The 25,863-nt window shown below is 39.9% G+C and overlaps 1 protein-coding gene across 1 annotated transcript; it reads right to left on the reverse strand.

Moving 5' to 3' along the window:
• Positions 1-41: 41 nt before the first annotated feature.
• Positions 42-25,132, reverse strand: LOC107598800 (deoxynucleoside triphosphate triphosphohydrolase SAMHD1-like). Its single transcript, XM_016290231.1, has 16 exons — positions 24,924-25,132; positions 15,560-15,626; positions 15,370-15,442; positions 15,132-15,292; positions 14,807-14,922; positions 13,692-13,762; positions 13,271-13,426; positions 12,608-12,708; positions 12,418-12,526; positions 9,047-9,138; positions 8,844-8,959; positions 8,340-8,479; positions 8,020-8,109; positions 7,659-7,763; positions 7,019-7,156; positions 42-551 (listed from the first exon to the last, which is right to left on the reverse strand). Exons 1-16 carry the CDS (start codon positions 25,075-25,077, stop codon positions 357-359), a joined length of 1,884 nt encoding a protein of 627 aa, XP_016145717.1. The 5' UTR covers positions 25,078-25,132; the 3' UTR covers positions 42-356.
• Positions 25,133-25,863: the final 731 nt, after the last annotated feature.

The raw sequence follows: 25,863 nt of genomic DNA on the forward strand, positions 1-25,863 counted from the left end.
GGGGGGGCCAATAAAAAAAAAAAAATAAAAAGGGAGTCCCTGAAAAAAAGCTTTAAAAAAAAAAAAAAAAAAAAAAAAAAAAACGAAACAATGCCAAAACGCATTTAACGCTTCCCTCTGCATCGAAACATAATAGATGGCGGAGAGAGACATTCATTCTGGATTGATGTATAATAAAGCGTCAGAGGTGCGAGTAGTATTAAAACCCTGGCAATGAACATGATATTAAAGCTGAAAATAAAAGCAAACAGAGGCAAAACACAGATTAAACGAAGCTCAAAAGCACTGTTGAGATAGAATGAGCATCTGGTGATCGCTCCAAATATTCTCAATGAGAGAAGAACAGGGCCAGTGATTCAGAGTCTGCTTTCTCCCGGAGCATGAAAGAGGTTGACTTTCACATTACGTCCAGTCTTCCTGGGCGTTTCATCTCTCAGTCCGAGATGATTGTCTTCAGCGTTGTCATCGAGCTCGCTGTCATCGTCGTCTCGCTCCAGCGTGTGCCAGTCACGTTTGAGTGGGGTGAGCTCTGGAGCAATTATATCTCCATCCTGAAACACATTCATGTGCACACCAGTGTTACTGCGAGCCGGATAAGGGCTAGAGAACACATGAGATATCCTCAAGAACTCTGGGAACACTGGAGCCAACTGACTCTCACTGACAGAAAACAAAACACTGATAACTACCAAAAACCAGTTGAGAAATCACCCGTTTCACTGACTGACATGCACACACTGTTCTGATTATAGTGATTACAATAACTGGGGAATATAACAAGGTACTAAACCCTGAACCTACTCTTTACCCCCAAACCTTACCCATGAAGTTACATTATATTAGCCAGTACTATCTTAGGTAAGTACACTATTTTACAGTATGTGTAATTACAAAGTGCAACCTGCATCACGAGAAAACCACATTTACAAGAACTGAAAAAAAAAAACAGTTTTCCTCCTCAATACTGCAAAGGAAAACGGGTTAATGCATTTACACAACCGCAGACATTGATAGCTTATTTTAAGTCCTACCGTTTTCAAACAACACATGGATGAGTAAATGATGACCATTTTCATTTTGGGGTGGAGTATCCGTTTAACCTTTAATGAACAAGTATTTTTAACAAGATATGTTTATGGTTAGGGTTGGGTATCGTTTGAATTTTATCGATTCCGATTCAAGTTCATGTTCAAGTTCAAGGTGCTTTATTGGCATGACATTTGTGTTACAGTATTGCCAAAGCATTTTAGATGTGTACAATACAGAATTAAATACAGTAATAATAATAATTCAATACAGATTCCAATGTGATTAGATAATGGTATCAAACATTTATCCTGTGTCTCTTTTTTGCAAACCATTTATTGGAGCTGAATACCATGAACCAAAATCAACAGGCTACATAAGAACTGGACTCTTTAAGAGCTGTTTGTGTGCAAAATAGAGCTGCATGATTCTGGATAAATTGAGTTTTTTCCCCGATGGAAGTTGTGGTTCTCTTATGATTCTGAAGAAAAAACATTAGACAACTAAACAAAATCACATCTAATTTATGAATGAGTGACTCTCAAGATGTACTTGTTTCATTACTGGATGAATCAGTGTTCACGAACGAATCTCTTGTATGATTCAAAGACAAATACATTTTAAAAGCCCCTTCTCGCCACCTACTGGCATAATGTAATCCATAAATCTTCATTTGAAGCATCAAATTACTTTCAAAAGGTGATTTATTCTATTTTAATCGCTACCATACACATCGTACACACAGTTTATATCTGAATATAAACTTTTATCCCGGTACTCCTGTGATTTGAGTGTTTGTAAGAGAAATAATGATACTGTGTGGCTGAAAAGACTGAGGCCGTTTCATTCGTGACAGACAGCTGCTCTCTTCAGGTCAGCGCAGCGCAGCGTGAACGCAGATTTAAATGTTTAAATCACACTGGTGTGATCGTACGCTGCACGGAAGAACCACGTGATCACAACATTGATCGCACGCGTCAAAGCTTGAGGAATGAATCAGACGAATCACTGTAATTTAGGAACAGAATCACGTTGGTGTTATGCGGAATACATTTTTAATTTGACAACAAGTATCCAATTCTGGCATCTGAATTTATTTTTGATTCCCAACCCTATTTATGGTTCACAAACTTTCAATCTTTTTTCAAAACTTCTCCCGTCAATCTAACATTTCTTATTCATTTCTATGAAATCACAACTTCCATCACAATCAGGGGTGCGTTTCCCAAAAGCACTGTTTGCTAACTATGGTTGTAAGTTCCATTGAACTCTATTGGTAACGACGGAACCATAGTTGCTTTGATCGAGCCATGTTTCAAGATGGCGCCTGTGTATTCGGCATGCCATCTGTTGCTCTCAAAAAGCTACACGCTTTTAATCTACGACCGTCAAGCACTCTTGGACATCCGCAACTCAGTTGCGGACACATTCACCAGCTCTTACACTTTGGATGTGGACTGCTCCTTTGGCAATAGGAATGAGTCGTTCCAGGCGGTTATTCCGGATTGTATCTGCCGGTGGCCCCTCGGCATCCTGCGGAGAAAGCGAAGGAGGAAACTAGGCAAACGCGGAGGATACATCGTGAAGCTTAAAGCTCATCTGCGGGCTGGCTTTCTCTCGGATCCTTCCCACGGGTCGTTTTGCGGCGGCTCTGCTGCCTGGCGCCCGCTGGATTTGGCCCACCGGTGGCTTCGTCCTGTTCTCCCCTGGCACCCGAGTCCTGGTTCTCGTGCCAGTCTCCACCGAATCAGCCTCGGCTCCCGACGACGGGGAGTAACTTATGGAAATCGGCGCTCGCTGAAATGAGCGTCCTCATCTACTGATATAATTTCTTCACTGAAGATGGCATTATTAAATGCCCGTTCCTTGGTGAATAAGACCTTATTAAATGATTTTTACTTCTCACAACTTGGATTTTATGTTTCTCACGGAATCCTGGATAAAGGTTTGAGATCTAACTCCTTTTTCTGATCTGATCCCTGCTGACTGTATCTGATCCCTTGTTCGAGTGGACATGGGGGGTGGGATAGTAACAATTTTAAAGAACTCTCTCTCTGCACTCTGTCGATTGGACCCTGTAACGGCCTTTTCCAGCTTTGAAGCTCAGCTTATTCACTTAGCCTGGAATGGTCCTGTATGTCTAGGGGTGTTTTACCGTCCTCCGCACTCTACTAAGGATTTTATACAGCATTTCACTGAACTGATCGGCAATATTGCCACAAATTACGATCGCTTTCTATTGGTGGGCAACTTTATTATCCATGTCTGCTGTCCATCTAACCTCTTATCACATAACTTTCTTAATCTCATCAACGCTTTTAATCTATCCCAGTGGATCAATGTCTCTACTCATATTCAGGGACATACGTTGGATCTTGTACTCTCATATGGGCTTGATGTGACTGATATTGTGCTCTCAGATTTGATGATCTCTGACCATAAGTCTATATTATTCTCACTGTCTCTTCCAGATCTCTCTCATTTTTCTAATACACCTGTAAATCTTTCTCGTTTCTACTCGCCACAGTTCAGCACAAATTTCAACTTGTGCTTTGCTGAATGTTGCTCACAGTTGCACTTGGATCAACCATAATCTGACTTGGATGCTGATCAACATCTTAGCCTTGTGAATTCTGCCTGGCTTAAGGTAGCAAATGCAACTGCCCCCCTTAAGCCTCACAAGCAAACACCAAAATCTGTACTGTGGCAAAACTCTGATACCCTTCTCCTAAGACAAAACTGTAGAAAGGCAGAATGTAAATGGAAGAAGGACAGGCTGCATATCTCTCTTCAAATGTTCAGAGACTCTCTTACATCTTACCAGACTTCAGCGAAGTCTGCGAAAGCTGGATACTTTTCTAATCTAATTGAAACGAATCATTCTAAACCCAACGTTTTGTTTTCAATTATTCAATCGGTTACAAATCCTTCAGTTAACACCTTGCCTGTTGCCTCTGATGCTCTCTGTGAAAGCTTCTTGAGATATTTTAGTGACAAAATTATTAACTTAAGGCTTAGCGTCCGCCCCACTTTAACTTTAACTGTCACTCCAATTATGTCATCTGCCTCTGCATTTTTGGATGTTTTTGAACCTATCAACCTCCAGGAATTGAAGCAAGTGATTGACAAGCTTAAACCATTCTGTTGTCTCGATATCATTCACCCGAGATTTTTAAAATTAATTATCGATTCGATTGGGCCAGGTTTGGTGTCTCTTATTAATAAGTGTCTCCAAACTGGCTCTGTTCCGGCCAATCTTAAAGTCGCTACGGTCACTCCTCTGCTCAAGAAGCTTTCACTGGATCCTTCTGTCCTAAAACATTTTCGGCCTATTTCTGTTTTACCTTTCATTTCAAAAGTTTTGGAGAAAATTGTGCTGAACCGAGTCCGCCCTTTTGAGAGTGTTAAATGATATTTACCTCTCTACTGATTCCGGAGACTCTGTGGTTCTTATTCTTTTAGATCTATCGGCTGCTTTTGATACCATACACCAGTGTTTCCCAACCTTTTTTTAGTCGCGGCACCCTTTGGAAATTTTAACAAACTTGTGGCACCCTACAAAATTAATTTTGTCACAATATTTGGATTTCTAACTTCGATGTGATAATTTGAAAAGTATAGATATCCGGTACAACAGGGAAGAACTGCAGAATATAAATTCATACAGATATTTTTAATATTATTTAAAAAAAATTGTCCATCAATGGTGGCAATCAGTAGGCTAATTTCTATTGAAGAGACCAATTTATATGACAGATTTTAATGTAGCCTTTTATACATATGCAAATATTTAATTACCATTATAACTAGCTATCTCACAAATTTTTGCTCACTCAGTGTTTTTTTTTTATTTTACAGTGTGGTAATTTTGGTGCAGTAGCACGAGATTTTTTCAAACTTTGAATTGAATAAAAAATGACAAGTAAGCAGTCAGTAATAAAATAAGAACAAATAAAGAAATTAATAATGATAGCACAAATAAAAAATAATGACAGGCCTTTGAATTAAATAATCTGCTTTTTAGTTTTTCAGGTAGGTCTAACAGTAGGGTTCAGATATTTAACTTTTTTTTTTTTTTACCAATTATCCAAATAATGTTTAGTCCTAGAAAGCTATTATTATCAGAACACGTGAGCATAACATAGCGGTTAGCAGATCAATGAATGAGAGGGCAGCGTTACCAGAGTTGCTCATATACCACACCATGTTACAGCACAGTAGGGCTATTGCAGACAGAAACAATACTGTACTACATCCATGTTTCCTGTCGGCTCAGTGTTTGAGTGGACTTTGCTGTTCCGATGAGCATGAACGGTATACGAGTGGAGCGACTGAGCGGAGCGCGCACACACATAGAGTGGATAATACCCAGAGCGTCACACCACGTGAAAGTGAATCCTGAGCGGTGAACTCATTTTCGTCAGTTTCGGGGCTTCTCTAATTACTGGCAACATCAGAAATGGATATTATATAATAGATGGTTTTTTTTTTTTTTTTACATTTTAGCAATTTAAAAATATTTGAAAAATATTCTTTTTTTACACAGCACCCCTGCTCTCGACAGACGGCACCCCGGTTGGGAAACACTGCCATAGACCACTCCTCACTATTATCTAGATTAGAGTCTTGGGTAGGTCTAAAAGCAATCGTTCTGAAATGGTTTCAGTCATACCTGTCTGACAGAAAGTTTTTAGTGAAGTTGGGTAAGCTTTCCTCCTCCCCTGCTCCTCTGACCTGTGGCCTACCGCAAGGCTCTATTTTAGCTCCCTCTCTATTCTCTCTTTACATGTTAAAACATGGTGTGTCTTTTCGTTTCTACACAAATGACACTCAAATCTATCTACCAATCAAGAAAAACAATTCCGCGGCGATTACTTATCTTCTGAAATGTTTAGAGGAGGTTAAATCATGGCTAGCCCAAAATTTCCTCTTCCTAAATGAAGACAAGACCAAGAAAATTGTTTTCGGTCCAAATGATAACTCTCAGTGTATAAGCCCCGAGTTAGAAAGTTTATCCATTTTTTTTAGATCCTCGCGGGTGCGGAACCTAGGCATTCTAGTCGACCAGCATTTAAAATTTGGTAAACATATCTCTTCTGTCATTGGGTCCAGTTTCTATCAGCTTCGTTTACTGTCTAAAATTAAAAACTTTCTCACTCCTAAAACTCTAGAAATGGCTGTTCATGCGTTCCGTTACATCTCGTCAAGATTACTGCAATTCTTTATACTGCGATAGATCTAAATCTCAAATTGCGCGTCTTCAGCTTGTCCAAAATGCAAGCCAGACTTCTTTTAAAATGTCGTAAACATGAACACATCACTCCAATTCTTAGATCTCTACACTGGTTGCCGGTTTGTCAGAGAATGGACTTTAAAATTCTCCTCTTTGTATATAAATCCCTACATAACCAAGCTCCTGTCTATCTATCTGACCTTCTTTACTTCTATACTCCGTCTAGAAGCCTACGATCGTGCGTGCATTTGCGGTGGCAGAGCCACGACACTGGAATACCCTACCTTTAGAGATTAGAATGGCCCCTTCTTTGTCTGTTTTTAAGTCCTTGCTAAAAACTTATTTGTTTTCCTTAGTGTATTGACTACTGTGATATGGCCATTTTTAAAACGTGCGGTTTTAAATTTTTTGTCTGGTTTGTTCTCTGTGTATGTGGTAAAATTGTTGCTCCTCTGAAAAGCACTTTGGTCAGCCTGGTGGCTGTTGTATGTGTGTCTCTACAAATAAAATGAACTTGAACTTGAGTTGCTTTTGGGAAACGCACCCCAGCACGTGTCTTGTTTTCCAATATATGCACTGTGCTTGTGATTTCGGTCTGTACACTTTGTGGTCAGTCTCAATTGATCATTTCAATATAATTACTAAATTAAAAATAATGTCTGAAATATATCGAACAAATCCATCACTCAAAGTACCAAGTATGTTTGAAAATAACACTGAAATTTGAATTATTACAAAACTGCAGATGCCAAGTCTTGCCTGAGGTTTGGTGAAGTTCCTGTCCATGCACCACTGGACGAAGTACTTCTTAGCAGCTTCTAGGCTCTTGTCATCCGTCTTCTTACAGTAAACCCTGATCAGCTGCTCGGCGAAGCGCTCCGGCAGCAGTTTGGACACCTGTTACACCACACACACATCAGGAACACAGGCTCTGTGTTTGTCTGGAGCATATCTTATTTTGCACTAGAAGCAATACAATCTAAACACGCATACTCTCTCCAATAGGGAAATTAATCCATAATCAACATTCTAGGCCTTTGTTTGTGTTTGGGGGGGCCATATGACAGAATCAAATTTTCCTGTTGTGATAATTGCTGAAGCGCGCCTATCACGGTATACAGTCCCGCTATTGAAATAAGCTGCAAAAGGGCATTATAACGGGGTTTTTTTCTTTTCACAAAAACAACTTAAGAAGATTAGAGTGCAATAGGTAACACTTTACAATAAAGTCTCATTAGTAAATGTTAACTCATGCATTAACTAACCAGAAGCTATGATGTTAATGTTAGTTACACATCAGCACATGTCTAGTTGAAATCTTCTCTGGCCAGAGGCTGAAACACTGGTAAACTGCTGGCTGATAGTCGCAGCACAGGCAGATCCATCGTCTGGAGCGTACCTGTTTTTTGCGGATCTTGATGGCTTTGGTGGGATCTTTCTTGCAGTAGAAGTGGACATTGTTAATGGGGTTTTTCTCCTTCATTCCATAATCCATGTGAATGACCTAGAGAACAAAAGAGGACAGTTTACATAATATAAGCAGAATGATCTTAAACAGCTATTGGCTGATTCTTTAACTATTCGGAATCATTGATGAATGGGATGATTTCACAATCTGAGCTGTTGGGTTGAAATTCATGGGAAGTGTCAGTTTTCATGTCATCTGACTGCGTGGTTGTGCTATTAACATCTGTAAGCAGAAGCAGCTCTGACTATTATAGGGGTGTTGTAGCTGTTAAAACGAAACACAGCAAACGTACACGAACTACAAAGTCCTCCGCTGTCAGGTTGGCGTCTGTGCCGCTGGGCTTTGAACCGGCGACCTCCTTTGCCCAGTCAAGCAGCTTCTCCTGCAAGAGACTTCACTTATTTAATCAGCCACTCAGTTACCTACAATTATCTTGGCTCCTTCTTTATCAGCTGAATCTACGACCTTTCTCCTATAATGGGTCATAAATTCACTCCAAACCCATAAGACTTTTGTTCATCTTCAAAACACTCAAGAACACTTTTAAAGTCCTCTCATCACTCATGTCCATCCACTGAAAGTCAGCTTTATTTGTGTGTGTTTGTGGTTCACCGGTGAGGCGTCCAGGTGCATCTCTGGCGTGGTCTGACCCACACACTTGTACAGCCGTCTGCAGACGATGTTGTGCAGGATGGCTCGTGCCTCAGACAGCTCCGGCGCAGACGAGTACAGAATCAGCTCAAATATGTGATCTGAAACATGACACACAACCCTCATTTCATCCCTGTAACATTTAAACATATGCTTTCTGACCCTGCAATAAAGGACTTTGATCATTTATATGGTGGTGTGTGAATATATTCACATAGCACAGCACTGAAACTTTGACTAAAGCATGATGTCTGAGTGCATTACTCGGTACGAAAGACCTCACTGTGGCGCTCACAAGCACAGACAGCATGCCATCCCCAATTCAGTTGTCTTTCAACGGTCAAATACACACTAATCATGTCAAAATGCCCCTCGCGTGGAGTACGGACATAAACACAGTCGACGTGTCTTTACTGAATGTAAATAACTGAGAGAAAACCAGAAGCACACAGGATCGAGACGCACCTGTGAGTTTGGTGTAGGCCTCCATGTCGTCTATAGCTGAAGAGATGCTGAAGATCCTCCCAGAAGAGCCCAGGATCTGAATATGAGGATCAGCTTTTACAAAAGCCTCCGTTATCCTGATATGAAACAACCAGGACAGAACACTTCAATCGCACTGAAGCTGTGAACAGGACAATGTGTGGTTCAGTGAGGAGAATACACACATGGTCTCGATGATGTTGCCCACTTTGTGCTGATACGCCCGGCGATGGAGGCAGTTACGAGTGTGGAACATGTCGTAGAGATTGCCAACTTCCTGCCAACAGTAAAACAATCCAAAATGCTAAATCAGAAAGGCTTTTCATTTCTTTAACATTCTGACTGATACAGAAGCACTTCTGAACCGGATCAAACGTGCTCAAAAATAAAAGACTCTGGGTGGCTTTGCACAGAGAAGCTGTCGAGCCATTGGAGGTCATGCGCTCCTTTATTTTCCTAATAACCTGGATTAACATTACAATGAGCAAAGAAACCAATCAATGTGCTGGTTGCTTTGGGAGATTTGACAGCATATGCTGCAGCTCTGTGTTTATGTCCATCAGCATAGTTTTCCCAGCGGTGTACATATTCTGTACTGTTCTGATGTTTCGTTCTATGGTCTAAGTTTGATGCATGCACAGTCTGTATATCGTGTGCCTCTCAAGAAATCACAGCTTGTCATAAGCAGCATCAACTAAGACTTCATGACTGTCAATCCAAATTCAGCTGCAAGCAGCTCTAAAGAGACAACAGGCTCATTATTCAGCTCAGTTCAGTTCAGGCTTTATTCTCAGATGAACGTGTCAGTGCTTTTGATAATTATTACTCAATATAAACCCCAACTAAGCAAGTCAAAGGTTACGGAGTGATAAAGAGTGATAGAGAAACATGGATGAATGAGAAAATAATGAGCTAGGCCTGAGAGCCCAAAGGTTTTAAAATAACTATGCAGCAAAATCACTGCCAACAGACACGTTATACTGTTGTCACGATTAGGGATGCAACGATTATAGATTTTGTTGGTACGATTATTGTCCGAGGAATAATCACGGTTTTACGATTATGACGATTATGCATTTATTCATTTTTCTCAACATTACTAATGTATACAATCACATGAACACTCTTTAGATATTAAAGTGTTATTTATTGCTGGCTTTTGAAACAGAAATAACTCAGTAACCAACAATACAGCAAAAAATTATAATAAAAAAGACAAACAAAAGTCCATCTCTCCCATTGGAATTAAAAAAAGGTGACCTCTGTGCATCCCTAATCACGATATGTACTGCCACCATGTAGTCCAGGAGCACTGCTGTACGCTGGCAGTAAGACTCGACGGCACGCTTCCTCTGCTGTAAACTCACCTCAACCAAACGCCAGATTACACGTTATACCATCTCGCTCAGGCCTACTGGAGCATTTCCCAAAGCTGTTCGGCCAATATTACTACGGTTTCAACTGAGGGTGCTCTCACTCACATTCCACTGCGTCAGAGAATGATGTGAAATGATGAACAACTAGTTTAAATGTGCATCAGAGTTGTGTCTCTCTTCTGTATGGGTGCGTGCAAGAAAACCACAGAGTATGTTCTGACTCATTAGTGGTGCCAGATCTTGCCAGAAAAACAACAATAAAAAAAAAAGAACAAGCACAAACTCAAATCCAAACGCGCTCTCTTAAAAACAAGCCACATACCACAATATAGCAACCTGCAGCTGTCTACTTGAATAACTCCATGAACGATCACTTTATGAGCAACAAGCCCAAACACAAGATGCTTAATTAGCATCTCTGATAATGGCTTCATCTCTATTTTATCGACATACAGTAGTTTGATTATGAGGACATCTGAAAATCATCTGATTTGTTCATCAGCCATGCTTTAGTATAACTGCTAAGATACAGTTAACATGCACAGTTGCTCTGACAGATACATGTGCAGACAGTTAGGCTACTCGTGCGGTTTAATACGCTTGAGATCCAGTGCTTTCCTCAGCGCATAACTCATGTTCTCCACCTGTAAATGTTAGAGAGTCATGGAAACATGTCCATTCTGCTGTCAGGAGTGCATGAGCCTTCACTTCAGTCAACGAGCACCAAACAGACGGAGAGCAATAAAACAGGACCACAATAATTCGGACTAAAATATATATGTTTTCCTAAAATATTTGTTGCTGGGCAATAAATGTGCCGTGTGTAGAATTTTAAACCTACAATAAGTGTGTTTTTAAGAGAGCAGTAACTATCATATATACTGCAATTATTCTGTGCTTTTGTTATTATTTATATTCACTTTTAGTTTAGTGAATTTAACTTCTGCTTTAAAATAGCATTATTTTGTTTTTAGATTGTAATGTTGCTACAATGCGAGACAATTTTTAAAAATAAAAACTGATTTTTAAATTACGTAATTTTTTTTTATCCAAACAGAAAACTGTAGAAAACAGACACATGTATACCTAATTTTGCAATTCAGCCAAAAAATTATTATTTTTTTAGGCATATCACCCAGCTCCATGTACAACACCCAAAGTACCAGTTACTTATTTATTTCTACCGACAATATGTTTTCTGTCCAGTTTTAGCTTGATAAAAACACATTTTATATACATTTAATTAATTAGGTCAACCAGAACCGGGAACACTTCTCATAACACCCGATGTACTTGCTACATCGCTAGAAGAATGGCATCTACCCTAATATTAGTCTGTTTCTCTCTTATTTCGAGGTCACCGTAGCCACCAGATCCAGTCTGTATCCAGATCAGATGGTCACTGCAGTCACCCGGATCCAATACGTATTCAGACCAGATGGTGGATCAGCACCTAGAGAGGACCTCTACAGCTCTGAAAGTCAGCAGAGACCAGGACAACTAGATGAGCTCCAGAGACAGATCCCCTGTAAAGACCTTGTCTCAGACGACCACCGGGACAAGACCACAGGAACCAGTCGAGTCCTCTGCACAATGTGACTTTGCTGCAGCCTGGAATTGAACTGCTGGTTCGTCTGGTCAGAGGAGAACTGGCGCCCAGACTGAGCCTGGTTTCTCCCAATGTTTTTTCTCAATTCTGTCACCGATGGAGTTTTGGTTCCTTGCCGCGGTTGCCTCTGTCTTGCTTAGTTGGGGACACTTCATTTCCAGCGATATCGTTGACTTGATTGCACAGAGACCATTTAAACTGAACTGAGCTGGATGTTGACATCACTGAATTCAATGATGAACTGTCTTTAACTGAAAAATGAGTGTTTACTATTGTCACTTTGCATTATTGACACTATTTTCCTAATTAATGCTGTACAGTTGCTTTGACACAATCTGTATTGTTAAAAGCACTATATAAATAAAGGTGACTTGACAAAACCATCGCATGTTTCACATCAAATAATTTGTGCTGTCACTGTGCTGTCGTTTCTGAATCACAGCCTGACTCTGTTGAATGCATGTATCTTTTGGTTTAAACTGTTATAATAAAGTCAAAAAGGAACGAGCACTGTACAATAAACTAAATCAATGAATACACACACAGTCAGTAGAACAACTGCAAAATGTACCTTGTCTCTGGTGCAGATGTGCTTCTTTCCTCTCACTTCACACACTCGTGCAAATTTGAGGAAGCGCTGGTAGTCGAAGTTGTTCTGAATGCCGAGATGATAGCAATCACTGTCCAAAAGAACACACTTTCAGTTAGCAACGCTGAAAACATCATCATTAGCATCATTAGCTTGGTGCAAATCATCTTACCGAGCAAAATAATCCCACTTATCCACATCTATGCCATTTCTTTTGTTTGCTACGATCTCATACAGGAACGATTTCTCCATCGGCCTGCCCTTATATGGCCACTGCAGGGTTAAAAGAAAAAATGCTGCATGTTACTTTGAGTAGAGCAGAAGAGTCACTAACCTTTCGGGAAAGACTAAAAGTAATCCACACAGCTGCAGTGGTTTCTGAAGCGATGAGGGGGTGAAGAGAGCCCAAATCAAATACAGTGAAAACCACAAGCAATGAAGCTGGATTTTGACTTTCACTTCAGTCTGTTCTTCATATCAAGTGAGCACATGGCTTCAGCAGTCTTGCATTAAACCAGTGCAAGGTTGTACTTGTAAGCTTTACAGTATGGACAAACACAGTGCTCCGCAGAACAAGGAACCGGAGTCAATGACGCAACTGTTGGTATAAAGGCTTTGTCAGCTTATTTCCCACAATAACACTTTATAAAACAGTTTCCATGGAAATAGTGGGTTGGGAAAGTTGTATCAAAGTTATAGTCACATTATTTAGTCCTTGAATTTGTCTTGAACAGCAACAACAACAACACAGCTCTTCAGAAACAAGTATGTGATGTTGATGTCAAGCGATGGTTTGTCATACATGTGTTTTAAACGAGGCAGCAGCCGTACGCACCGAGCTGTTTAAGACGGAGCTATCCAGCGGCCCGGCGATCTGCTCCTTAATGAACACCAGGTCGTCAGGAAGAGTCAGCCCGTGGCGCTCCATGACCTCCTCCAGACCGTTCACTCTCACCAGGTGGTCAAACATCTGAACCGAGGCCATCTCGTGCTGCACAGCAGAGATCAAACCTGTCAGTTAGCGTTACTGGCGGATCAGATCTACAGGCGAACATGATGAATCCCACACCACAGAGCTACAGGAACAGATGTTTCTGTCATCTCCACACACAGAGCAGTCTCTTTCCTCTCAGCAAGATGATTCCAGCTCTCAGACCCTTGAGGACTACTAACGGTGCACAGACTAACACAACAAGCTGAGAAACGGGCCTATCGCATGCATGGTTTTACACTGGGGATGGTTTTAACACACGTACCTTCCATTTCTCTCCAGGTCGAACTTTAGGGATGAACATGCCATCAAACATATGAGAAAACGGGCCATGACCTGAACAAAAGACAAAAGGCTATTTTAAAGAATGAAGATGCAAACCCATTAAAGCCATTAGCATGTGCTCTTAGTTTAGCGGCTGTGAATTTGAATCCTGAAGAATGTCCAGTCACTGGCCTTGTTCCTGGTTTGTGGTCACATTTTGTAAATTAGGCCCAAATTACAAAGCAGTAGGAGGTAGGGCTGTCCAATTAAAATTAGAATTTTAGGTGTGCATCAGGCAGCCTTATAAGACGATGTAAGAGTCGTTGCATTATAATGCTTTTGTTAGTCTATCCAGTTGAAGCACCTGATGCAGCGCTGCTGCGTTGTTCATTCAAAATATTGCACAAAAAGAGAACAACGATGCGGGGAAGATCTTGTTTATGTCAAAACTGAAACCAAGCCGTTCACACAGAATGCATATTTATCATTTTCTAGAGGGACATCTATCAGCGTTGCACTCGCGTCTCGCACAAGAGAGACGCATGTTTAGAAAGCCATGTAAAATGAATGCAAGTTCAACTTTTAAAAACATGTCTCAAGACTTTATGGCGGGTTTTCCCATCCCACTGCATCTCATAAATTAAATGAAAAAAGTACTCTGTGTGATTGGCTTTTGGCCTATGATGCGGTTTCGTTTATAATTGTTTAAGCAACTTAATTTTATTCCGTTTATAAACATTATGCACTTTCTCCACAGATAATCGTGTTATTTTATTGCTTTGAATAAACATGCATTAGTAACATTTTGCTCGATGCGCCCTCTTGTGGCCTCAGGAGAGAAGCCAAACGCTTTTCTTTACCCTAGCTGAAATTATGCATCTTAAATTCTAATATAATTCTTATATTGATCATATTTAAGTACAAAATTTGAATTGAGTTTTTCAACCCTAGATGTGAGATCAAGGCCCGAAGTCAGTCATCACATCTAAGAAAGTATCCGGATTATTGAAATGTTCCTTTAAACCAATCATTTTATCATCTGACTGTAACGAACACGAGTCACTGTGGATATGTTGTGACTCGCTCACCTTTCTACCGAACATGAGCGTCACTCACCCAAGTCATGGCACAGGCCAGCGATCTGCACACACAGAACATCTTGCTTTGTTATGAGGAGCTCCGGCTGTCTTTCATTGAGAGCCTGCACTAGACATCCGGCCAAATATCCCACCCTGCACCACACAGACACAAAGCAGCACATAAGAAACAGCGACTTTGTAGAAAACATCCATCCCCACTGCTCCACTCGCTTGAATGCATGTTATTCATCGGTGCACTGCATGCCAAAAAATAGAAATAAAAAATACAGGTTATATTTGCTACCCTGCATGTATCTGCAAAAGACTGCTCCAGCTCTTTCTCTCAGAGCTGATGTACGTACCCGACGGAGTGCTCGAAGCGGTTGTGAGAAGCCCCGGGGAACACCAGGTAAGTCCCTCCCAGCTGCTTGATGTGGCGCAGCCGCTGGAACTGAGGCGTGTCTACGAAGCGCAGCAGCAGAGGGTGCAGCTCGATGTGGCCGTGGATCGGGTCGTTCAACACCTGCAGCACAGCATTACACATCACCTTAGCAAAGCTCTGGCGCAAGCATTAGAGATCTTCCCAAAGCTTTAGCATACCTTCATGGACTCATTGGAGACTTGCCAGAGTTTCTGCAGGCAGTGGAGGATTTGCAGGCGTGATCCCAGAGGGCTGAATGAGGAAATACAGAATTAACTGCAAAAATAAACTGGGAACGGACAGCTAATTTTCAAGATGGGCTTGACTGTGGTAGAAGCGCGGTTTCTACTGTAATGAAGTAACACTTACAAAACACCCATCTTCTCCAAATGCGCTTCGGTGAGGAACGGCAGGCCTGGCCCGGTTATGCCATGTTCTGAGAAACAGATAAATAATAAATAAAAAACTTGATCAAATGCATATAAACTAAATGACACTTTCATTAGGAGCCACCTATTGCAATCATTCGTTTTCCGTCATGAACATTTTTTCATGAAAAAGCTTTTTTTTTTTTTTTTACACACGTCAGCGTATCGCTACGAAACTCAGTTTGTGTTTTCAGCATCATGCCCTCATTTACTCAATTTAGTCAAATTATAATTCAATAAGAAAATGCTAGTAGTTTTTGAATATTTCTGCCTATTGTCACGATTACTTGGATCATGCCGAAAGTTTGGCTACATTTGCGATCAGAAGCCAAAAAGGCTAAGTATAATATCTGTGATAGCTAAACATGTTGCAAGAAAAAATGCTAGTAGTTTTTGAATATTTCTGCCTATTGTCACGATTACTTGGATCATGCCGAGAACATCCATATAGGGTTGGGAATCAAAAATCAATTAAGATGCCAGAATTGGATACTTGTTGTCAAATTAAAAATGTATTCCGCCTATCGATTCCTATGTGCTTTTTCTTCTTCATCTGTGAGGACCGGAGCTAGCGATCTGCCAGGACCTTGCTCGCTAATCTAAGTGCTCCAAAGTTTGGCTACATTTGCGATCAGAAGCCAAAAAGGCTAAGTATAATATCTGTGATAGCTAAACATGTTGCAAGAGGTGTCACCACCAACATGACAAAGCTCTTTAATTTAATAGATCGTTAAAGATCGTGAACATGATTCAAACACCAACGTGATTCTGTTCCTAAATTACAGTGATTCGTCTGATTCATTCCTCAAGCTTTGACGCGTGCGATCAATGTTGTGATCACGTGGTTCTTCCGTGCAGCGTACGATCACACCAGTGTGATTTAAACATTTAAATCTGCGTTCACGCTGCGCTGCGCTGACCTGAAGAGAGCAGCTGTCTGTCACGAATGAAACGGCCTCAGTCTTTTCAGCCACACAGTATCATTATTTCTCTTACAAACACTCAAATCACAGGAGTACCGGGATAAAAGTTTATATTCAGATATAAACTGTGTGTACGATGTGTATGGTAGCGATTAAAATAGAATAAATCACCTTTTGAAAGTAATTTGATGCTTCAAATGAAGATTTATGGATTACATTATGCCAGTAGGTGGCGAGAAGGGGCTTTTAAAATGTATTTGTCTTTGAATCATACAAGAGATTCGTTCGTGAACACTGATTCATCCAGTAATGAAACAATTATTTATTTTTTTCCCTGGACTCCTTTTTAATGGTTAAATTAAATTGTATTAAACAAAAAGCATGTTTAATTAATTAAAATCATGAAACTTAAACAATTTAACAATTTTATTAAAAGTTTAACACAAATTACATGTTTAGGGTTCTATGAAATGTTTTATTTTTTCCAACCTTATGTTTTATTGTTACCAAATTCTGTTTTAGCATGTCTTAATTATTTGAAAGCATAAAAACAAGTTTCATTTATTCTTACAATAGCTTTACGATTCTTTCCCCTCAGAAATTCTGTGTTGGGTATTTAAATTTTTTAAGGCAGAAAACATTAATTTAATCAATATTTTAAGTAATGAAAATTAAACATTTTATTTTTTGGAAAATAAAGGGGATTTAATATTACAATTAAAATATTGAAGAAATATTGTATGATTATTCTATATTGTATGATATACTACAGCGTTTCAGTACGAGTAGTACACAAAACCACAGAGACACGCAGAATTCATATTTAAATATGAATCGTTTTGCGGCTTAATATTTACAAATACTAGTGGGAGTGTGGCCACTTGTGCGCGATACAGAGAGAGTGACCATAACGTAGCGACAGAAATGACATGCCGTCGTGTAAATAAGATAAATAACATAAGGCTATTTAGTTTGTTTAATAAAAGAACAAGGTATAGACATGTTCTATAGAAAAAGTAACTTTAAATCACTTCTGTTGTGATCTGGCGCTATAGAGAAAATATAATTAACTTGACCTTCAAGGGGGGCATGGGTGCGGTTGGGGGGGCGGGCTGTCCCCCTAATATAATGGCAGGGAAAACACTGCGGTTGATTTCTGTTCATGGTATTTAGCTCCAATAAATGGTTTGCAAAAAAGAGACACAGGATAAATGTTTGATATCATTATTTAATCACATTGGAATCGAAACTGGGAATCGATAAGAGGAATCGGAATTGATAATTCAAACAACACCCAACCCTACATCCATACCAATTATCCCATAATCTGCTGAACTTCCTTTCCGCCATTTTGATTTTCTTTGAAAACATACTTTTTCGAACTCCTCCGAGACCATTGGTCAAATATTCACCAAATTTGACTCCGATCATCTTCGTACCATGCCAGCAAAAAGTTATGGATTTCAGTTTTCATTTGTGAGCTGACAAACTTCTGTAACTGACACTAAACTTTATGAGTGTCATTGTCACCTCACACTGACCACACCACACCAATTTAATAACAGCGCCACCTATTGCTCTGAAGTAAAAAGCAATTATGTCACATTACAGCTCATTGTCTTGTTTAGCTCCTCATTCTGCCTCTGTTGTGCTTGCTGCTATATTTATAATTATACATACAATAATAATAATAATAATAATAATAATAATATGCAATTACCATGACAACTAGGGTTGGCTACCGAAACCCGGTGCCAATATGGCACTGGTACCTATGTAACTGGTATGTACTAGAACCAAATCAGAACGCAGATTTCGGTGAGATATTTGTCCTGGTTCTCTGAAATGGATGTAAGAAGCATGGGCGTCGCTAGGCCATTTTTAGCGGGGCTATAACGATTAGCTCCATAAACTGTACACAAACTCATGATCGCCTCAGAGTCAGTCCCCTTTAAATTTCATATGAACACGGCGGCAGACCTCGTCTTTCAGCGCGCGCTTCAATCCGCAGACTCACACAGAAACAGAGGACACAAGGTGTGTTTATCCATAGATTGTTATAATATCTGTATCTGTGCAGTTCTTCGTCATAAATACAGTTTACAAAAGGTCACGAGGGAGCAATCCGTTTCCCATCTACACATCACGTGTGCTTTCACATGGAGCAGCATTAACTACACAGAGCCGTTGTTCACTGACAAGCTGTGCAAAACCACGATCATATTTTGCACTTGTTTTGCGCAGCTTGTGATCAAAGAGCCCGCAGCTTCACTTTTCAGGACGTGTGAGGCACACCTGGGTCAGAGAGTTGAAGTGCGTCCCCTGCAGTCCACAGACAGCACTGCGTTTACTCTCACCTCTCCTTGATGATGTGGTCCAGTTTGTACACAGGCTTGTTCTCTTTCATTCTCTTCACTCCGCTCCATTCAGCCTTGCCATATGCTTTCCGCAGTTTCCTCACAAAAATCTACAACCAATGAATGTATAGTTAGCTTATAGATTGTCTTATGAACCATTTCTTCAGTGAAAAACATACCATCAGAATTTAATCTAGGATGCCTAAAGTTTTTTTTTTTTTCTTCGTCTTTCTTAGAGCGTCATGTAGCAAATAATATGTAATCTTTTAATTGCATTATAAGCATTATAATATGATAATCAATATTATTTAATGATAGAACTTTAGTAATAGTAGAATTAAAACTTGATAACCATGTATGAATGCATATTTTTGGTCATTCAGCGTTTCTGTAAAAAAAAAAAATTTTAAATTGGGGAAAAACTAACAAAAATACTGATAAGATAATAATGATACGAATTCTACTAATAAGAACAATATAAAATGCACTAAGGATTAATGAGCTACTGGATTCATGAATATTAATCAGGTTGTGCGCAGCATATTACAATGTTTTCTGGATCATGTGAAAATAATGATGCTGAAAATTCAGCTTTGATCACAGGAATAAATTACATTTTAAAATATATTCAAATAGAAAGCAGTTATTTTAAATAGTAAAAATATTTTTAAATGTTACTGTTTTTGCTGTACTTTGGATCAAATAAACGCAGGCTTGGTGAGCAGAAGAGAATCCTAAGTGCACACACACAGCAGTGAACACACACACGGAGCAGTGGGCAGCCATTTATGCTGCGGTGCCCGGGAAGCAGTTGGGGGTTCGGTGCCTTGCTCAAGGGCACCTCAGTTGTGGTATTGAAGGTGGGAGAGAGCGCTGTACATTCACTTGTACAGTGCTGTACATTCACTCCCCCCACCTACACTCCCTGACGGTACGAGACTCGAACCCGCAACCTTTGGGTTACGAGTCAGACTCTCTAACCATTAGGCCACGACTTAGCGATAACACCAAATTTAACACACCTGCTCCCCATTCACACCCGAGACCTTGTAACACTAATGAGTCACATGACACCGGGGAGAGAAAATGGCTAATTGGGCCCAATTTGGACATTTTCACTTAGGGGTGTACTCACTTTTGTGGCCAGCGGTTTAGACATTAATGGCTGTGTGTGGAGTTATTTTGAGGGGACAGCAAATTTACACTGTTATACAAGCTGTACACTCACTACTTTACATTGTAGCAGAGTGTCATTTCTTCAGTGTTGTCACATGAAAAGATATAATAAAATATTTACAAAAATGTGAGGAGTGTACTCACTTCTGTGAGATACTGTAGATTTATTTTAAATATTATTAATGTTTTTTAATGTTATCAATCGTTTTTTTTTTTTTTTTTTTTAAGTGTCGGTTCAGGCACCGGTATTAAAAAAAAACAATCGATACCCAACCCTAATGACAACGCAGTGTGGCGATAAACAGACAATTAGCTGTTCTTACAGCAGGAATTTCTTATTATTGTTGATATAAATGTTGCAAATAAACAGGAGACTCGGATGTATTTTGAACGGTCAAATGCACAGACAAAGGTGTTCAGATAGCTGTCTTGATGAGTATTCATTACGTGAACATACTCAGATGAGGAAGAACCCGCACATTAGGTCTGCTGCTGTCAGTGTCATTAAAGTGCCTGCAGTGTGTAATGTAGCTGTCTGTGAATATAAATCATCTGCAAAGTTGTAAAGCCTAAAGTGCATGATAAATTAAGTTATTGTCTCCCAAAATAAAGAAAGCCTCTGAAGAGTGAGTGAGGCGAATCTCATCCCCGGGGTCACACATTAGCATAATGCCTGCTATGTTCTACGTTGGCCGGCCGCGAACAACTTGACCAGCACGTGATTTTACTGACGACTGCTTCTCTAAACACTTGCTCTTGAAAGATGAATCAGTACCCAGTTTATCTGGACCAGCTGCTCCACTGAATCACCACCTGCGAGTCTGATGAATAATAGAGCTTTATATTTTCTACTGAGCGTTCAAAATATACAACTATGACAATTGATATTTTTCACGTCACGCTCTTACAGGAACATCCACATGAAGGGCAAAACAAGGCTCTCTTTTCCTTTTTTCTTTGCATTAAATAGTAAGACAATGATATTTAAAGGCCAAATTCACTACACACATTGATGATGCACACTTTCTATAGGAAAGCAGATTAACCCAGAATATAAACGCAATTGTGCAAAGTTTAAAGGGGTCATGTGATGAGATTTCAATTGTTCCTTTCTCTTTGGAGTGTTACAAGCTCTTGGTGCATAAATAAGATCTGTAAAGTTGCAAAGACTAAAGTCTCAAATCCAAAGAGATATTCTTTATAAAAGTTCAGTCAGCCACGCCTACCTAAAATGCCTACGTCACGATGTGGGAAGATTTGCATAACGCCACCCAAATGTTCACGCAAAGAAAGAAGGCGTAACTTTTATTCTCGCTGTAGTATTGTTGTTGCCGCTGCCGCCATGTCCTGAAGACGCTGTGTGTTTCGTTGTGAAAGCGAAACTACTTTGTTTGGTCTTCCAAAAGAGGACGATATCCGCTTTGTCATGCCTAGAGCTGATCCGTGCTGGTCGCTGAGGAAATACATCAACTTTGTGCTGTGGATCACCGGATCGGCTTTCACCGTGGACGAAGCGGAGTCCAGCTCGGGGTCGTCACATGTGGTTGCCGCAAGCCCACCTCTGCTCACTCAAGCCTGCCGTGTGTGGCACTGTGTTTCGTTGTGAAAGTGAAACTACTTTCTTTGGTCTTCCAAAAGAGGACACGACTAGAAATCAGTGGTTAAGTTGCATTTATAACACTGTTCCAGAACACTTCAACCCAAATATTCAGATGTGTCCAGCACATTTTATGGAGGACAGTTTCCTGATCCTGGGAGAGTAGACTACAATGCCGGCTGTTCTGACGCTGACGCACAGACTGCAAGTACGTTTTTTTATATTTAAAGAGTTTTTATATTTAATATTTTTTATATTTAAAGCAAGTTTTTTGGACCGTGTAGAGTAGCGCTTGTTGTTTGTCATTTCTCTGATCACAAATGCAGACATGGTTTTATGTTTACGCGGTGCGATGCAACGCGTAAAAAGACAGTATAAGTCATTATAATTTATAATTATGTCCCCACTGGATGCAACAAATGCCTCGTTTATATTGGGTTTTAATGTTTTTGTCTTGTCGCTCCGGCCGGACAGGGCATCACAGTATGGTGAGGGGCGTATCATTTCCGTCACACGCTTGAGGTATTCGGCCAATCACAACGCACTGTATAGCTGGCCAATCAGAGCACACCTCGCTTTTCAGACCGATGAGCTTTGTAAAAATTGACGCGTTTCAGAAAGGCGAGACGGACGAGACGAGTGAGGCGAGACGGACGAGACGATCGCTGATGATTTAGATTCGAAACTAGATGCAAAAGCACCTGTTTGGCAGTATTTTGGATTTTGAAAAGCCTGTTGACTTTTGCCTTCTATCTAATGTGATTTTGGAAGTTTTTTTTAAACATTCGTTTATTATTTAATTGGTTCCACAGTGTTTGCTATTTTTTACTTTATTTAAACTTTGCGTCATTTATTCATTTTATTTGACATCAAGGTGTATGCCGTGCCTCCAAGCTTTCTTACTCGTTTTGCTAATAAACGTTCTACTTATTTATTTGGTTATATATTATACATGTTTACTTATTTCCAGTTTTGTATACCTATTTAAACTATGTTAGTTAATTGTTATTTTATATTAGGCATAGCCCTATAGCATGGTGTATTTTTATTTGTTTTGTTAATAAAAGTTCTATGTTTTATATATAGGCTAAAGTGAGATTGACGTTGTATTTTGTGGTTGCATTCAAGCAATTGATGCCGAACTGCCGCTAATTCAAAAGTGAAAGTAAAATGCGCACGGCGCTTTTAAGCCATTTAAAAGCGAAGGAAAGCGAGGAAAAGAGGGAAAATTCTAACGAACAAAAAACGAACAATTGCTTTACGCCGAATTGCCGCTATTTGAAAGTGAAAGTGAAATACGCACGGCGCTTTTACAAGCTATTTAAAAGCGAAGGAAAGCGAGGAGAAGAGGGAACGCCCCCACGGTGATACCGGTATTACCGGTGTTGTCACACATCGATTAACCGCACCGTCACAACCCTACAAGTGCGTTCATATTCTGAGCTCATTTGCTTGCCTGTATAAAGCACGCACCATCAATAAGGTGTGTACTGAATTTCATCTTTTAATATCACTGTTTTAAAGGCACTTTTAGTGTTTTCACATTAAACGTTTCAGAATGTCCCGCTGTTTTTAGTGATTGAAATATAGAAAGATATGGATTGCTAATGACCAGAACTTGCATTTTGTTCACATATCTTTATTTTATTCTTTTGAGAGTTGATCTAAATATTTTTGGACAGTCTTGTAATAATGTATTTAATGTCAAAAAATCAATTCCGAGGGCAAATATTGCTTTTTTTAATTTTAATTAAACTTTACAAACAGAACAGACACAGTCAATGTACAGTCTGAGCTGCACTAATACATATAAACTCAGAGCTAATCAAGTAAATATGTTAAAGGACTCGCATATAGAAAGAGTCAACTTATTTCTTGTTATATTGTAGCATCTGTGTGTAATAATACACACTATATATTCTCTTTTTATATGACAAATACTCTGTAACCTCAGTTAACAAGCCATATGAGGATGAAAAATCGTCTTGATATATAACTGAATTTCTTTAAGAACCAATAACAAAATTAAATGTATAATTTAGTATTCTTTTATTTTATTTGCAGGAATATTAGTAAAACCAAATATGACGATCTCTAAGCACAAAGAAAAAGTGGGTCAATATTAGGAATGATAAATCCACATAAATCTTTCCAGAATTTCCTTCCATGAGAGCAGTGCCAAAATAACTCTACATCCTATTACACAGCTCAAGCCTTTGGCCTTGCACATTTAACAAGAACATGCTTTTCTGAGCAGCATCTCTGCCAAATCTGAAAGGTTAGGCTACTTCCGTCACGTTATTTGCCAATAAATATTAGTCTGTTACAGTCCAGATCAGTCTATTCCAATAAACTATGACAATGTGTGCTCTAAATATGTACAGCTCCAGAGGCAAAACAAAGCTTCCCCGCTGAAGTATCAAGTAAATCAAAAGTGGAAGGGGCACAAGATTAATAACCAAATAAATAAAGAACAAGTAATGTAAAAGTGGCCTGCCAGGGTCCGCTTCTTTCACGTGCAGCCCTCTTGGCTCTGTGTGACCAGCTATGGCAAGCCGCCTTCGCTGTTATTCATGAAAGTGAAAGTGAAAAAAGTGAAGTGACATGTGGCCAAGTATGGTGACCCATACTTGGAATTAGTGCTCTGCATTTACCCATCCAAAGTGCACACACACAGCAGTGAACACACACACGGAGCAGTGAACACACACACAGCAGTGAACACACACACAGCAGTGAACACACACACAGCAGTGAACACACACACAAACCGTGAACACACACAAACCGTGAACACACACAAACAGTGAACACACACAAACCGTGCACACACACAAACCGTGAACACACACAAACCGTGAACACACACACGGAGCAGTGGGCAGCCATTTATGCTGCGGCGCCCGGGGAGCAGTTGCGGGTTCGGTGCCTTGCTCAAGGGCCCCTCAGTCGTGGTATTGAAGGTGGGAGAGAGTGCTGTACATTCATTCATTCATCAGCACGATATGAACTCTGGAGCTCAACGATTCAGCTTTTACTAGCTAAAATGCTCATTCTGGATCTCAACAACTGAATCTGAATGGCAGCCTACGGTGAGATGTAACTAGTGTGCATTCAGTTCCTGAAATGGAGAACTCATATCCAGCTAAAAGCGAAGGCGGCTTGCCATGATCTGCTTCTCTGGTTCAGTGTATAGTGTGATATTAATAAACACAAGCATTATTGACATCTAGTCGCTGATTAGCGCGGTACCTCTGAACATCTGCTCCCACCGCTCGAGTCCTTCTCTGCGCAGATAGAAGCCCGTTTCGGCCACGTCCCAGCGCCTGAAGTCCGCAGCACAAGCCTGCTTCTCACGCACAACACCGTCTGCTTCTTCTCGTGGCCGTTTCATTCCTCTCTCCATCCTGAAACACTCCCGCCTGGAAGCCGGTGTGGCGGCTCGCTTCTTCTTCTTCTTCTTCTTGTTTTATGGCGGGTGGCATCCGACGTTAAGGTGCATTACCGCCCCCTACTGGAGTGTGGACCAGAGGGACTAACAGAACTTTATATATAAAAAGATTATAATAATTTTTATAAAAACACTAAAAAAAAACATATAAAATAACGTAATAAAATAACAATTATACTTTATATTCTATTTATTAACCCAGTTTCCCTCAAGAATACAATTAAAGAATTATAATGTGCTGTTTGGCCGAGTAATATTGCATCTAGTCTCTCCCGTGGTGTCCTTCTGAATATTTCTCTTTCTCTAATATGTTTTTGGCAGTGACATAGAACATGTTCTACTGATTCCTGCTCCTGACAATCCTCACGCAGACCTGTGGGATGTTTTCAGATGAGATGTGATGTCTTATTCAGTCTTAACCGTGATATTATATTTTCCTCCTCGCTGCTTCGCCCCGTCATCCGCATCCTTCACACTTCCCTTGTTCCATTTATCTGCCCATTTACTGATGATTTTACTTCTAATTATTGTCTTTATTTCTGCTTTGCTAAATAAAATGTCTTGTATTTTCTTGCTTGATTGCTTCTTTTGCTAATGAATCTGCTGTTTCATTGCCTTTAACGGCCTGTGAGCAGCCAGCCACATAAACGTAACCACTATATTCAAATGATGAAGTCTGAAAAGAGTTTCATATATTTCATTAACTATGTCTTGCCTACCCCGGGATGAAACTGACTGTAC

This window comes from Sinocyclocheilus grahami, unplaced genomic scaffold (genome assembly GCF_001515645.1).
Source record: "Sinocyclocheilus grahami isolate Dianchi unplaced genomic scaffold, SAMN03320097.WGS_v1.1 scaffold256.1, whole genome shotgun sequence".
NCBI lineage: Eukaryota > Metazoa > Chordata > Actinopteri > Cypriniformes > Cyprinidae > Sinocyclocheilus > Sinocyclocheilus grahami.